This window comes from Adelges cooleyi, unplaced genomic scaffold, assembly GCF_023614345.1.
Source record: "Adelges cooleyi isolate 19-005CV unplaced genomic scaffold, UGA_ACOO_1.1 ACOO_flye_CR_arks_rails_tigmint_CR_PRNA_574, whole genome shotgun sequence".
In the NCBI taxonomy this organism is placed as follows: Eukaryota; Metazoa; Arthropoda; class Insecta; order Hemiptera; family Adelgidae; genus Adelges; species Adelges cooleyi.
In genome coordinates this window covers 15293090-15309948 of record NW_026096268.1, presented here as the reverse complement: position 1 = coordinate 15309948, position 16859 = coordinate 15293090, and the positions used below count along the sequence as shown (strand labels likewise).

Sequence of the window (16859 nt, the reverse complement as noted above, 5' to 3'; positions counted from 1 at the left end):
AATTTATTATTAAAACATGGCCGCCAACGTTACAGCGAATAACACAACAAACGCATTTATAACCACTCTGTATACACATACCTCGGGAAGTATTTTAGGGCGCGCTGAGTCCGCTCTTTGGCGGGCCACATGAACGGCGAAAAGGCCATGCGGGCGTACCGCTCGGCGTGTTCGATCATGTTCATCAGCTTTTGCGGCAACAGGTGTACGATGAACGACCGTTCGGCGGTGGTCGTGGCGGCGGTGGCGGTGGCGTTGGATTGCTGTGCCATCGCGGACGCCGCTGTCCCGTTGTCCGGCATTCGGTACATGCGGAACCGGCTCTTGGGCCGCAACACGGGCTCGCGGATCTCGTCGGCCGCCGTACCGTTGTGGCCGCCCCCCCTTGGCGTCGCCTGGTCATACGGGAATTCGTCCTCGGTCGTGGCGTTATTGGCGGCGGCCGACGCACCGTTGCCGCCGGTAAACCCGCGGCCGGAATGTTCCCGCCTGTCGGCCGGCACGGACGGGTCCAGGCTGTTGCCCGTCGGTTCCGTCTCGACGTCCAACACGGGCATCCACGGCACGTTCATGTACTCTTTGATGCCCACGCCCAGCGTGGCGCTCAGTTGGTGTCCGGCCGCGTCCACCGCGGCCGCAACGGCCGAACCGTCGATCAGCGAATCGTTGATGTGCTGCTGACCGAACTCGGGTTGGCCGTTACCGTGGTCCGTTTTGTCTTTGATGCCGTCCCCTTTGTCCTGGTCAACACAAACAGACAAGTCGTTATAGTGATGCGGCCTGCCGGCCACTACCAGGCAGTGATATTACTATTAGGACAACGCGGATTATGGAGTTGAATTATCAGAGATAGTGGATTAGTGATAAGAGATAAGATATTAGAGACACTAGATTGCAGGGCATATTATATTGATGTATCTGCATGAAGTGTAATGTACTTTCTTTTTTTATTTAATTATGCATATAATCTTAAGTATTTGTTTGACCTTTGAAACTTTGTTATTGGTGACTTTTAGGCCTCTAAGTATAAACGCGTTAAGTTCATTTAATTTTGTACTATTCGTGTGTTTTTATTTTTGGCGCAAACTTCTCCCCGAAATCTACCAAAGTGCATAAAAATATTTTTTTTAATCATACCTGTATTTATGAATAAATTATTTGACAATAACTTAGAATAACTACAAATGGATGAATCAAATGTTGGTTATTTTGACACGGTGAGATATTGTCAAAAGAATACTAATAACACGATGAAACTGAAGCGCGTTCATAACGAATCATTCATTTATCACCAGATAGCATCAGAAGAAGAAGTATAAAAACTGGTGCAATACCAGTTTGGACACCCGGTAATATTGCTCTAGGCCGTATAATGACTATAACATGTTAATAATGGGCGCGAGCACCATACATAATAACATGTTTACATAATAAATAATCTGAATTCACAACATAATGCACCCCGAGGGAAGGGCACGGTGCACTTAAGGACACCTAGTTAGGATGCTAGCCGTTTGCTCTCTTGGGCAGCAAATCTTAATATGGGCTATGCTCAACTACAACTACTTACGTTCGTCTGTAAGCTCAGCTCTGGCAGGTTGCAGTCGCCTGGAAACAGAGGCAACACGACCGGCACATCGGATTCCAAGACCAGACCTCGTTTGCAAACCGATTGGCTGATGCCGTAACTGTCGGTCAGAATGAACTTGTCGATGCTCCATTTCTCCAATCCGTTGGACAGCCATCCCTTGTACGCGGTGTAAGTGATTTGCACCCTGTCGAAGTCTTGCAGAGCCGGATGCGGCACTATGATCCTCTTGAGAGTATCGCCCAACAACAACTTGGCGTCGTCTTTGCTGGAATTTCAGAGAAAACACACGTTTAAGGTCGATTGGATCTCAAACTTCCCCTTCTGACTCCATCCCGTGTCTGAATCTTCATTTCCTGGCACTGTCACGCTCAAAAAGCTCATAGTCTCAATTGGCCTTACACTGTTCCTGCTAAATCTCACTGTACCGGTTGCCAACCAAAAGCGGTATACTTACTGAGTGATGGTGAACGTCTCGTTGATGTCGAGTTGACCGAAGAGTACGATTTGGATCCTGCCATAACTGACCACTGGCAGAGCACTAGGCGAGTTGTAGACTTTGGCGATGTACTGGTGCGCTAAAGGGTCGAACAAAAAGCATACTTTACCACTAGATGAAGATTTCTTTGAAAATCAAAACCACTGTTGGCAAGCTATACAGCTCCCTCAGGACTAATATTGACACTAGATGATGATGTAGGGATAGAGGTCAGACAATATTCGGTTAAATCTGTTGACTGTTGTATGTGTTATACAATAATACACACACGCGAGTCTTCAAAAGTAATTACAAACATTTGTACACATTATGAATAATAGTTGTCGAAGCTTGACAATGATAATAATAATTGCAGACCGTTTTGTGTTACTTCCGTTGCGCTATTATGCGGTTAACAAACGCACATAATATGCAAAAATACACTAGGTAGAACGTCGTCATACGTTGTTGTACTTGCTGTGTAATGTTGTTGTTGTTTACACAGGAATATTACAATAAAAATTAGCTTTATTCACCGTGTTCCGGGTCAGAAGTTGTGGCTTGTAATTTTTACATATTTTTTGTTAAAAAATAACACAACAAAATGCAATGTACGCTGGAAAATTATTCCAAATCAACTGTTGAATGTATGTAGCACATAACTGTCAATTAGTAAGCCAATCGACGTCTAGGATGTAATGCACGATCACAATGATTATTATTCTGCACGTGACAGCCAACACACATTGTGGATATTAATCACACTGCACTCGGTCTCGGGTTGATAAATGTTTGGAAGAGGATCAAGGATCTTGCAAACATTATGACAAAGGTCAGTTTGGCCAGTGTTTTGTCAATTGGTGCAAGTAATTGCAAATTATGAAGGGTGTACGTGTGCCGGAAACGACAAGATGACAATATAGTGTAAGAAGTACAAGAATAACAGCTATGTTTCTAACGGATATTTTCACTGTATTGTGTATTTGACTACCGTGTCGAAACAACGTTATGAAACGCGCCTGTGTATGTATAATTATAATAATACACCGCCGTGTGTTACTACATAATATGTGATCTATTATGAGCAAACAGTCAGGATGATTGATCGGTCGAGTCCTGTGTAGGATCCTTGACCTTAGGTGCACATATTACTACCTATCGTGTTTCTGTCATCGCCATAATAAAATATCGTTATGACACCTCGACATTATACAAATTGTTGCCGTCACACGAGTGGCCCACTTACTTACTTACTTACTTACTTAAACACCACCACCAAGACAGACGGCAGAGTCCAACGACTCGGTCTCGGTTAACGACCCTCGTCCATAATAGTATTTTTTTGGTACACAATTTATTTTAATATCACCGTGCGTGTCGTAACCAGGTGTAACACGTGTGTGCAAGTATAACATAAAAAGATATGTGCTTACCGCAAAACGGTTCCTCGTCCCTGGTGAGCAGGTACAGCTTGCCTCGACCAGGGGACTTGTCCGAGTAGTAGCCCATCGTGCCGCACTTGGTCTTGTCCTTGCACGGGAAGCACTCGCCATCCAGGAACTTCTCGTACGACTCGCAGGGAACGGCCGGGAACGCGCAGCCCGTGGTCACGCTGTCCGTGAAGAACTTGTAAGCCCTCCGGTGGTTGCACAGACTCCTGCCGTACACTTCGGGAGCAGCTGTGTACAACATAACAGCAGTAATTAGGTTAGTCGTTGGGTGTGACCAGATTTTGACACACCCGGGGGGCAAGGTGCGGCCAAAATCTCCAGCACTCTGGCCATAAGTCGGGAGGGAACAGCAGCGACTAGGATTTATTTATTATTCGTTTGGGAATGCCATAGCATTGAGGATTGTCCACTGGGACACAGCTGCATTAAGCACATTGACAATCCCAATATGTAATATATTTATGTCGATGTAGGATTATACGTTTATCCTACAACTTGACTTGACCCGACGGACATTATTTAATTGTGATTCTCGGCGAGCGTATAAAAATACAGTTAGATTCATTTTTACATTGCAGAAACTCGTCGGTAAACCTAGCCCAACTTGTGCTGTCCATTATTGGTTGTAACCAGGAAGTAGTTAAGAACTAGTATCGTCTCTAGAAACTAGTTTGGTTGACACACGTGGGGCAACGCTAAACGGTCCTAAAAGCTTGTATACACTTGCCGAAGGAACAAGTATGTAAAGCAGTTTCAAATAGGATTACACAAGCAACACAGGTCAAACGGTATTGTTGAACAATAGCGCAGTTTAATAACGATATGGAAATCATTAGAAAGAGACCGTCGCAAAGACAAGACGGATGGGTTTTCTAGTTTTAGGAGCAACATTGGAAAGAGGATAGCGAGGTCTTGGCGAACACCGTTGTAAAAGTGGTTTGAGTTGGGCATTTCTAGAAGACCTGTTGCCTGTTGTACCGATAACGGTGCTACTGCCTAAAGGCGATGACGGTCAATCGGTGGACCATGTCATCTGGATGGAGTAACGAATTTGGGGGGTTTTCTTAAGTGAAAGGATTGTGGATAGGCCGGATTAACGGTATATTTGATTAACCTACGGGATACCGGTTGCCACTGTGCAGTGTGTGGTGTGGTAGGCTGGCGTAGGCGTGTCAAGAAGAAAATAGTTAAGAATGACCCCAGCACTACCTAAACGGACGGACCAAATACATACAAATTACTATATTATTTATTGTAGTAACCTTGCATCTCCGAATGTACAGTTGGTCGTGTAACTTTCATTTTTTAAACACAATCCGTTAGAGTAGGTTTGGACTACAATTATAATATTATTATCTACTTTTTGGCCCAGCGATGGTACGGTCCGATTAACGGGTCAACGGTTACAAGAAGAAGAAATTCGGGTTTCCGGTAGGTATATTATTTAAACTAAACGTTTTTCGCTGCATTTACACCGCAATTATAATTGTTTTAATGACTTTTTTCACACATTATGCTACATTGCTCATTCGGCGAACCGGTTCAATGTCAACCCCCGACTAATTCGGTCAGCGCAAAAATTGTATTTTGTTAATGTATTTATTTAGGTATGTGTGTCGCGTTGAATAAGTCCACCGAAATCTGAAAACACTACCGACACCACCGTGTATTTGTTTTTTCACTGGAAGCGGATATAATTTTTCCCATCGTCGTACATGACATTTATGTTTTTTAAATGCAACCCAATCAACGATAAAAAAACAAGAGGCCTAGTGCGCTAAAAACAGTGTGTTTGACGGTTGAGTAGTCGTCTCTGACTCTAAAATCATGTCAGACATCTATCTTGAATATGATCAAGAAATTGTCAGTGCTGATAGGCGTAGGGAAATTCAAACCAGAAAAAAAAGAGTGAAACGTTATTGCTACTTAGGCACCACGATAAATGAAAAATGGGACAGCACTCAAGAAGTACAATTTCCGACAGATAAAGCCAAGACAACATTTAACAAAAAAGAGACACATAAGATGCTATGTGTTCTACGGTGTGTGGAATCCTGGACTCTGAACGATACTATTATAAAGAAGATGGAAGCATTTGAGTTATGGCTGTATACAAGAATAGTGAAGATAGGAGAATGAACAAGGACACTGAGCTAAACACCACAAAGACAAGAAAGCTCCAATTCCTAGGACACATAATGAGGAATGAGAGCAGGTATTCAATAATTGAATCCATTTTGCAAGGGAAAACATTTGGAAAAATAGACAGAACCTGGCAGAGGAAGAAAATCACGGCTTCATAATCTAAGGGAATGGGGTTTGAAAAGAGCAGAGATAGAGTATTGCTGGAATGGTCGTGGAACATTCGAAATCGGATAGGCACCTGAAGAAGAAGAAGAAGAATAATGTTTAGTACTTACACCATATGATGTCGGTGACGGCCCCGACGAACAGGTTGGAACAGCCCTTTTGCATGCGCCCGCCGTTGGGGTAGTAGTCGACGTGTCCCATCGGCTGCCAGGCGCCAAGGCCGCCCAGTATGAGGTTCTCGCCGTTGGAGTGGATCACGTCCACGAACTTGGCGTCGGTCGAGTCCAGCCGGGTCTTGGGGTCCTGGTTTTCGAAAAGGGGACCCGCAGGGTCCAGGCCGGTGATGCGGCTCAAGTTCTGGAGTTCGGCACCGGCGTACCCGGCGGCGTGAGCGCCCAAGCTGAACCCTATCAGGTGCACGTTCTCCACGGGCAGATTAGCTTTGAGCGCTAGGCCCGAGATCAACATGGCCACCTGTTTGCCGACCAGTCTAGTGTTGGCCGCCGCCCTAACGTAATTGGGTATGATGGCTCCGGCTTCCCAGTCCACGCAGATGATATTGCAATCGTCCTGCGAACACACCATAAACAAACGGTCATAAAATACCGTCACATTGTCTAAACGGGTGACATTTGCCTCAACTAAGTACCTAGCAGGCAAGATTTCTGATCTATAGAGTTGCTACACGAAGGAATCGGTCCAGCGGTTTAGAAGATATCGTGGGTACAAGAAGTGCTTGAGGCTAGTAGCATGTAACCTAGCGAGACCACAACCCCCACGTGTCTTGGCTGTGGTTTCACTGGATAGTAGATAGGGACAACCACATCATTGTAAATACAATACCTTCTCGGTTAAAAACCAAGAATGCAAGTGGCCTCAAACTCCTTAGTCCCAAAAATTGGGTTAATCTCAAAATCCACCTACTATTTTGTGAAGAGTTGCAGTGGTCACAGCCAAGGAGCTGTAAGGGCTGAAGATAGGATCATAGGAATCAAGGTTAAAAATCAGTAAACAATCCATACTTTAGGTGCAGCTTCTTGAGCAAGCGGGGTGAGAGAGAAAAGATCAGGGTGAATTGAAGAAGAATACAATTTAGTAAAACGGATAAGTAAAGTCTTAGAGGTAGAACGAAGAAGAAGTGAGAAATGGAGGTGTAGAGAGAGAGAGATTGATATATAGTTGACCGTGACAGAGTTGTGTTATGCATGCATCTTATTAAAAATAACGCAATAGGTTTATTTTATACGCGTTGCTGATGAAATGTGACAGTTTTGTTTGTTTGTAATTTCCAAGAACATTATAACTAAGCAGAGTTCTTGGTAAGATCAATTTTGTCTTGCTGTAACGCCTCAAGACTTGGACATTGGGAACATACGAAAGGAAAATGGTGCTTTACAAGCGGAAGAGATATAAATACATTGACCGACCGTTAAGACGTTTAATTTCAATGACCCAGTCTTACGTCTGCCAGTCGTTAGATTCCAAACAGGTTCGCACCGTGTCATCGAAACATACACTGTATATATATATATTTATAGTTTATACAAGTCTGTCCTGTGAATCCAATACCTACTGCCCTCTTAAAGAACCATTAAAAAAAAAATATATATATATATTTATATACTTGACGGCTCTAGATGTTTACACGCTGCAACCCATAAACATCATTGTAAAAACCAATACACATGCACATCTGACCTATAGAATACCTTTTGGACACATTAGGTTGAAAACTAGGACGAAACCGTCTTAAAAACGGTGTTAATTTTTTTTTTTTTACTCGAATGTATAAATTAATATTTTATAGGCACTTTGCATGAATTCAAAACGAGTGTATTGATGTATGTGGCTTCAATGGATTCGATTTTGTAAGTCACTTTTATGTTAGTGTCTTAATAATATAAGAATGGCTTTGTCTATGAAAAATCATTCTCTGCCGCGAGAATCCACGCCTTAGGACTGATTGCCCATCTGTATATCTAATTCATCCTTGACTTACATTGAAAAACATATTACTTGTGATCGACGGTGGATTAATAGCCTCAGGCAAACTAATTATTTAAAAAAATAATATCTCCTTCGATCTGTGGCGTTAGAGATCAGACAAGATCTGTGTGATGGAAAATAATATTAATTTTCTCATATTTTGTTCTTTACAAAAACTATTAATCTTATATCAGCTCCTTTTGGCACATATTTAGATTGTTTTTACTCTTCTGGATTCGATTTTTGTCGACAAAAATGTTTTCCTTGATCCAAATAGTACTTAAATCATTTTGAAATTGTTTTTTTTTACAAAAACCTAACATGACCGAATAACAGTGTCCAGACTGTCTAGACGTTTTATTGATGTCAACGTCACACACGTTGGCAAAGTTGTTACTCTCAGCACACAGTTAGGTTCATTATTTTGTCAACAACATAATAATAAATTCTCATTTCCCAAGGAAAATATTTGTCAACGGTTAACTGACAGTTACCAGCAACGTTTAACAACGTTTCCGAAGTTTTATATAATAAAAATAATAATGATAAAACATATTATTTGTGTTGTAATAGTAGTACCTATATGTGTACCATTTTCGATTGTTAACTTGGCTTTGATGTAATTGTGTCACACATCAACGTGTTTTGCATGGAAAAAAATGGACAAATGGTCGAAAGTTGTTATGAAATAGCTGGTGCATAAATATTTAAATGTGTATTTTTATTGTATGTATATAAATTAATTATACTGTGTCCACAGTTTGAGTGTCTACCGCACGAACAATATTATTGTTTTGTCTTGGAAAGTAATTAGTGTTTTGTCTGCCTGTGGATATTGGCAGAAATTGGTTATTGGTAAAAAAATGCTGTTGTTTTTATTTTTTTTTGGACCGAATTCTTGATATTTACACAAGTGTCTCGAAACAGAAATTTAACTTAACCGTTTCGCATAGTACTTTATACAAGTGAACACTGGATTTTTGTTGATCTTTTTGAAATACATACATAAAGAAAAAAAAATACAAGCTCCATCTTGCGAAACAAAGATTGCACACGCCAACGCTTGGCCTAAAACTAATTTTTAAAGAAAACAAAAATAACTGCTCAAGATAATAATATTTACTATGTTGAACACTTTTTTTTGTAATATTGATTGCATTATTTTCAATTTATCTGTTGAGAAACCAGCGGTCGGTGTTTGTAGTACTTTATTTTGCAAACTATACCGACAAACAAAATTTCTTAAACGATATTGTACTATTAACGACGATAATTACCTACTAACAGTCCGAGGTATAAAATAAATGGGCAACCACTTCAAGTGCCATCCTTGACCCCTTGGCGAGCAAACGAGCCAGTCGGGTAGCGTGTTGGGATAAGTGAATGTTAAAACACCTAATTATATGTATATAATGTATTTCTTACTTAAGGTCATCTTCGTCCAATTTTAGCTTAATATAAGTTTTTTTTTATTAATATTTTTCAAGTTGACCACCAAAAGTGACACAAACGTGATAAGAATAGTAACATAATATTTTATCGGTTTTTAATTAATTCGTTTTAGCTACGTTATAAATGTAAACGCTTTGAACACTTACATTACTATATTGTCTATATTATTTCCATAAGAAAACGCATTAAAGGTTTTGCCCCTGCGATGGGGAATCCGGTTTGTTTGGGACCAGAACTCTGATAACAGAGGGCACGCTGATAAGAGATATGATAGTGATAAGAATAGTAACATATTTTATCGGTTTTAAATTAATTCGTTTTAGCTACGTTATAAATGTAAACGTTTTGAACACTTACATTACTATATTGTCTATATTATTTCCATAAGAAAACGCATTAAAGGTTTTGCCCCTGCGATGGGGAATCCGATTTATTTGGGACCAGAACTCTGATAAGAGAAAGCACGCTGATAAGAGATATGATAGTGATAAGAATTGGGTCTGATAAGGTTTATATTTATAAGATAAATATATTTTTTGTCTATCCTGGCCGGTTTGGCCCAAATATATTAATGGTATGGCTCAAGTACAGCTGTTGTATGCGTCTCAAGTCCTAAACACTTGAGTATTTAGACTTACCGCGTCCATTAGCGCAGACCTCATCTCGTACACCCACACGTTAGAACACGAACTTCCGAATCCGTGTACAATGACTTTGGTGGGTGCCGTCACGTTGAAAGCTTTGCCGGCCCAGTGCCAGATGGAAGTCATGTTCTTGAAAGCCACGTCCAGCAGGGGAGTGTCCCGGCGACTCCTTCGGGAATTGTACAGCAAGAATCTCGTGTTGACCTAACGGGATGGTCGTGGAAATTAGAATTTATTTATTTGCTTTAAGTATTGGTAAAATTATCTGGTGCTCACTTCGTCCGGTGGGTTGGGCACGGTGCCTATGTAACCGTAAGGGCCGGATTCGTCGAAGCAACCCACTTCTGGATAGCATACTTTTGTTTCTGCTCTCTTTTGTCTGTAAAAATTTAAAAGAAATGTTTGTTAGATGTACATTTTTTCCAGCAGCCAGACGATAAAACTGCCAGACGATTGCAATAACTTAAATAATATTATAGCGGTGTAATTGACTATTAAGAAATCTGGTTTGAACGTATAATTCACTAGACTTGTATGCATAATATTATTATGTTATCAGGATCAAGGATTCTTTTTAAATGTTGTATTTATCAGAAACATTTCACGACCTTCAGCCGTTTGGAAATAAATACGTTATTCTGTATGGTACATAGGTATTACATAGTATGTGTTTTTTATTTAAATAAAAAAACCAGTTATTCGTGCGATATTGACAAAAAAAAAATCCGTTAAATGATTGGTTTAAAAATCTGAGAAAAGGACGAAGATAATGTTATTTATTTTCCAATATTATAAATAATATTATTATTATTGATGTAGCAGTTAAGATTGAGAAATGTAAGTAAAATTATATTGTTAACCACTAATTGTACCTAGTCAGACTCTCTACGTCTACCACAAACTTGCTTCAACGGTAATTGTAAATATTATGCGTATAATATTGTCAAGTTGAATAAAATAAATATGTTAATAAAAATAAAACAATGGTATTATATTATTCTGAAGGGTAGATGATAGTGTTGGAATTATCATAAATATTGTGGTTATTTTTTTTTATTGTATTGTGTCCTGTTACTGATCAAGACGATTTAACACACACACAATGAGTTACCTTTACCGTTGTGACAGGTGTACACTGTACATTAAACCTAACCTAAACACATTCCACTTAAATATATAACCGATAAGTGATCATAGTAATATTGTTTAGCTATATCAATGTACATATAATGCACAGTTGTGCTTATAAGTTATACATTTAACACAAAGTCATGTCAAAAAAAAAAAAATAACAATCACCCTTAGCCATTTTTGACAACCCTTGTTTCGACTTGTCCGGTATCTTTTCCACTGTTGGCGAGTACTCTCAAATTACTTCACTGAACATTTGAAAACATTATTATAATAATTGATGCCGTTTATTGTCATAGTATTATTATATTAGAAAATCAGACTCATTAAACCAGACTGACACACATACAACAACGGTATCATTAGTGGTAACTACGTGTAAGCGTTGAACCCAACAAGGAATATCTAATAATTAATATTCCGTTAAATTAACCGATGCTAATAATTTGTTGTGCAAATTGTTCCGTTAACACAGTTTACAGTACACACGGTTGTAAGTCATAATTGGCAAGTAATTGTGGATTTGAACTTGCCTAGCCCCACCACACCGTCTTACTTACTAGCTAGGTAGTCCGTAACCGATTAAAACCAGCATGGTCGATTATTATTAAAGCATTAATATAATAGTATTTTTAAATAGTAACTGATAGGCCTACGGGGCTCGGCGAAGTTTAGAAATCACACTTTATAAACAATAGGCGTAGCTAGGTATTTAGTTTAGAAAAGCGGTATACAGACATTTTTTGGAGAAGTTTATTAGATCTTGTACATGGTTACATAAATATGGAATTCGAAGAGCAACACAAGAAAAATAGCTTCCATGTTACTCGTTTGACTTGTGTTTTTTTTTTGGAGGGTTTTCAATTAAACTCTGAAAACGAACATGTTATTTAATTGGGCAAAATGAGCTACTATAATACATTTTTGACCATTTCAAGAGCCCTCCCTTTGAAATACCGGCCTACTTACTATTATGACTACCTATATTATATGGGCACAATACGTGTCAGTCGTTAACACTTGACTACATTATGAGTGATGACTATTACAGTACAAAAATATTATTGCTTGCCGAGAAATCGTAAACACCGAGTGTCGTCACCGTTGGCTGCATTTTATTCCGTTTAAGAAATTAGTATTATTTTAATAGACATTAGCACATTGCTCGGCGTGAGAAAAAAATACAACATAAACTCTGCTTTGAACTGGCTCTCGATGGCTGCTTTTTTTTCTAATCTTTGTGGTGGCAATTTTTTTGTGATATTTTTAAATACGAGTATATGCAGCCGGTTTCACCAACTATTATTAAATACACTCTTAACATAATGTTAGTTTACAATTCAAATGAATTTAACATCTGGTTAAATTAAGTAAGTTTCACCATAACATTTATATTATTATTAAATTCTATTTGTTAAGTTAACAAAATGGTAGTTAGGTTACCAAAGGGGTTACCTCGATTCCAACGTTTTCATTGGTTATTAAGATGTGTGATAACTGATAAGTGATTGTAGAATTTAATTTGTCAGTTTGTTATTATTTGGCATTTTATTTTACTTTCTTTTAAAGTTTCGGTTCATATAAATAATTTATATATAATTTTTTAACTCGTTAAAATAATTTTTTCCATTTTGAAGGCCTAAAAAAAAGTAGATATCGATAAGAATTATTTCCATTATTATACTCAGGACAGGCAAGACATAATAATATTATCTAAATTACAAAATACAATAAATTATGATATTTGAACCTATAATGCAAGTCTGTGCCATTCCTTTTTACCTAATCTACCTAAATAAAATAACTTCTGCTTACCTAATAAAGGGTTATCAAAGTTGTCTTTTCTATTCTTCTCTAAATACTCAATATAAAGAAGTTCTTCATAAAATGTATAATTCATTATTATATATTACTAGTATACTCAGTCGACAAAAATTAAAAAACAATTTCTGAACTATAATAATATAAATATTATAAATATATATAAGTACCTACTGCAATACATTATAGCATGCTGATTAACTTTTTAACAAGCCGATTTCGGGTGATTAATTTAACAATCGTTTTAACGATGTGTTAAGGCTAACAAATCTCGATGAAACCCAATTTTCACTAACTAGTTGTTAAATATAATTAACAATAAGTTAAATTCTTAACAAATGTCAGTGAAACTGGCTGATGGTGTATAATAATAATATAATACTTTATTTGCAATTATTTTACCTCTTAGGCGAGGCGTTCCGCTGTCGCCATTCTTCCATTGACTGTACGACCGATTTGTATATCTGCAAGTCCTTTAGCTCGTCGGCCGCTTCGAGTTCCGCACTGGCCCATCTCGTACCGCTGTTTTTCGCATGCCCATTCACTGTGAAAACAACAACAAAATATAATATTCATTACTGGTAATTTATATGGTACCTTCTATTATGATGTTTGGTAAGTTTGGTTTTTTTTGTATTATTATTATCGCTCCAAAAAAAAAAACCTGAATCGCGCACCGTAACAACACCGGTAGGTTCTCTATATATTAAAATGTGTACAACAATAATATATTGTAGGTACGGAAGAGAAGATAATATAGGTGACCGCCTTCTTAGAATAAATAATAACTGCACAGTAGTATGACCAAAGTAAACGAAATATTCCCATCGTGTCAGTTTAATTGATAAACGTTTTAAAAAAAAAAAACATCATTATATATATAAAACCATACATAGTGCAACGTATAATAGTGGGTAATACCGGTCAGTGGCATATCACTTTAAATATGATAGCTAAAATTTAGATAAGCGCGTAATTTTTGGTAGCTATGGTTACCAAAACCTAGTACCAGATGTTTCAAAACGGTAACAACAACATTTTCCCTACAAAAATAATTATCAATTTTGTTATCACAGTTGATGTAAAATTTTGGTCCGAGTTGAAAATCGTCTCAAAGTAAGAATATTTAATTTGTTTCTGTATAGAATGTTTCAACTATATCAAAAACTTACAAGAAATAAAAGTTGTATGCTCATAATCTACCTAAATATTTTAGCTTTTAAGTAAATACATGTATTAAAAAAAAGACTGATAAGGGTATACCAACCAAAAATGACTGACTAGCCTATTTTAACTAACCATGCGGCTAAAATGGGGCAAAACACAATTTTAAAAAACTATTTAAGGACTAGTCAAATTAAAGACATAGGTGTTTAGGGAACATATATAAGAGAAAGTCTTTTAGTCCCCATTTTACCCACCTTTCCCCTATCTAAATAATGGCCAAATCTGAGTCCATAAGATATCAAAGTTGTTAAATAAAATGGTATATTTTTGCTGTTATTTTTTTATTTCAACGTTTTAACCTCTAGAACGTTTACCTGCCAGATCCAATCTGAGATCTCGGGCACAAGTAAAGCATCCAGCCAGGTTATGTGTGTTTGTGTGCCAATACTATATAGATAAGGCCTTGAAATCGCGTTTTAACGGGGTGTATTGTAGATCCTTAGGGCAACGCTTCAGGGATCTTCTTCAGTCTCCTGACTTATATAAGCCTAATTGGATCCGTCAAGGCCCGAAGCTCGGGGTTAGGTTAGGACTTGGGTTGGGTTGTCTTGGTCGTATTGAGAAACGATAACACACACAGCTGGTAGCCTTAACAACGGCAATAATATTGTACTTGTATCGAGTGTGTGATCGTTTTGATTTGATGGATCAGCGATTTTCAGGTAGGTCATGGCCATGGACAATCGACCGGGTTCCCAACGCGGTGGTATTGTTTGGTTGCCATATAGCCCGTGTGATGGGAAACGCTTAGAAAGATCTCCGGGAAATGATAGGGAAAATAAAAAATAGTAACCTACGGGCTACGGAGAAACCTGAGAGCGGTGAATGAATGTGGCAGGTATTTTTTTTTATCAAGAAACATTATTTAGCTAACGCCGACACGGCTGCATAAACACACTGTTAAAGGAGTGTAGGTTTTTGTAAGAAAGGTGTATGCTCAATACCTATATTATAAGATGTGTACTTAAATGTCTGTTGACAGGCTAACGTTTTTGTAGTGTTAACCGACGTTAAGGCGATGGTTTTTCTAATAAATAAATGTCAGTATTAATTCTAATAATAGAAAACTAGTATAACAAGATTTATATTAAAAAAAATCTCGTCGCCATAAAAAAAAAGGTGTTAAAGTTTTAAAATTTTAAATATTATGTCCTCTATGCCGCACCACAGTGGTCTGAGAATGAATTCAGGTGGCAAAAATAGAATATTTAAAATGTCCAAAAAAATCAATTTTTTTTTTTAGAATCTCATCAGTTTATGGTTACTAGTTAAAGTATAAAATTTCAACTTAGCACCATTTTTTGAACTGGAATTAAAGCTAGACAGATTTTGTTTTTTCTGTTGGTTTGAAAATAAAAATGCCAATACTTCATTTAATTTTTGTAGGCCGTTTACTTATATAAAATAAAATTACTGATTGATAAGTCACATATTAAGATAATTAAAAAAAATGTATTTTTTTTTTTAATTTCAAGTTTCTAACGGTTATGAAACATAAAAAAAACTAACGTTTATTGTTTTTTTTTAAGGTTCACTAAAAATACTTAGAAGGAGTTAAACCCTTAAAACCACTCCAAATACTTTGTAAATAAATATATTACCTTATAAACTACATTTGTAAGTAGTACATGGTTACATAAATATGAAATTCGGAGAGCAACACAAAATTATGAAACAAAAAATTCTAACGTTTTTTGTTTGTTTTTTTTTTAAAAAGACTTCAGTAAAAATGTACTCAGTCAAACCTAACCTAACCTAATCTTACCCTATTTCTGATACATGTTTTATTTAAAGGAAGCTTTCAGCTATAAGAATAAATAATTATTTTAAGAGTCTCGTTGCAAATGTAAGTTATATTAGGAAATTAAGTATCTCATTTGAATAATTGATTTGAAATATTAAGTTAGTTTTTAATGCATTTAAATTCAGCGGTGCGTGCCAAGACAATGTAACAGTGCAATAATTAAGAAAGTAGATATGATATTATTGCAAAAAAAAAAACATGTAATGAGATCTTGTTTTGTTGAATTCACAATCGACTTTAGTGTGTAAGTTTGGAAATTGTAAGAGTTGTGTAAAAAAAAGCGCCAGTTAATTGACTAGTTAGGTTAGTCGCTGTTAATTTAATTTTCGATCAATGACAAACAATATAGAATGATCTATATGGCGTAGCTAGGAGTTATTGGTTGGGGAGGGGATATGATAAAATTGTTCATACTTAAGATCAGCTGTAATTGTATACACTAATATTAAAAAAAAAACAAAGCGTACTTTTTTATATTTATCAAACTTAACATAATGCTGGATATTGATTTTTTCAAGAATTACTTTTACTCAACCGATACCAAAACCAAAGACTCGAATCTTTGTCGAGTTATAGTGGTTCTTAATTAGCTTTTGACTTTAAAATTAATATTTAATATGTACAAGCAATGTAAAAAGCTGAACTGCACAAAATCAGTAGTGTATTATATTATTTTACCAGAGTTAATTTAGAAAAACTCTTTTATACAGAAGCCATTGTCAACTTATTTATTTGAATTAAATCTTTGTTATCTGGACAGTGCTTTGATCCAGATTTTTGCTGTTTTAAATAATATTTAAATACATCTTCGTTATCAACGATATGTCTTATATTTTGTGATTAGTCAAACTCTTAACAGAAACATTTTTTGCTAATTTTAATCTTTCTAAATATTATATTAGGTACTGTACTAACTAGAATACTTTTTGAGACAAACTTGAGACAAAGGCGTTCAAACAAACTTAAA

General features: G+C 37.0%; 1 protein-coding gene across 1 annotated transcript in view; it reads right to left on the bottom strand.

Moving 5' to 3' along the window:
• LOC126843699 (uncharacterized) overlaps positions 1 to 16859 on the bottom strand; it is a 34182-nt gene that overhangs the window by 1657 nt on the left and 15666 nt on the right. Inside the window, exons 3-10 of the mRNA XM_050581391.1 lie at positions 13264 to 13405; positions 10186 to 10288; positions 9904 to 10113; positions 5938 to 6397; positions 3500 to 3745; positions 2046 to 2166; positions 1571 to 1856; positions 82 to 740 (exon numbers count right to left, since the gene is read on the bottom strand). Of these exons, the coding sequence (XP_050437348.1) occupies positions 82 to 740; positions 1571 to 1856; positions 2046 to 2166; positions 3500 to 3745; positions 5938 to 6397; positions 9904 to 10113; positions 10186 to 10288; positions 13264 to 13405 (2227 nt within the window). The remainder of the gene's footprint in view (positions 1 to 81; positions 741 to 1570; positions 1857 to 2045; positions 2167 to 3499; positions 3746 to 5937; positions 6398 to 9903; positions 10114 to 10185; positions 10289 to 13263; positions 13406 to 16859) is intronic.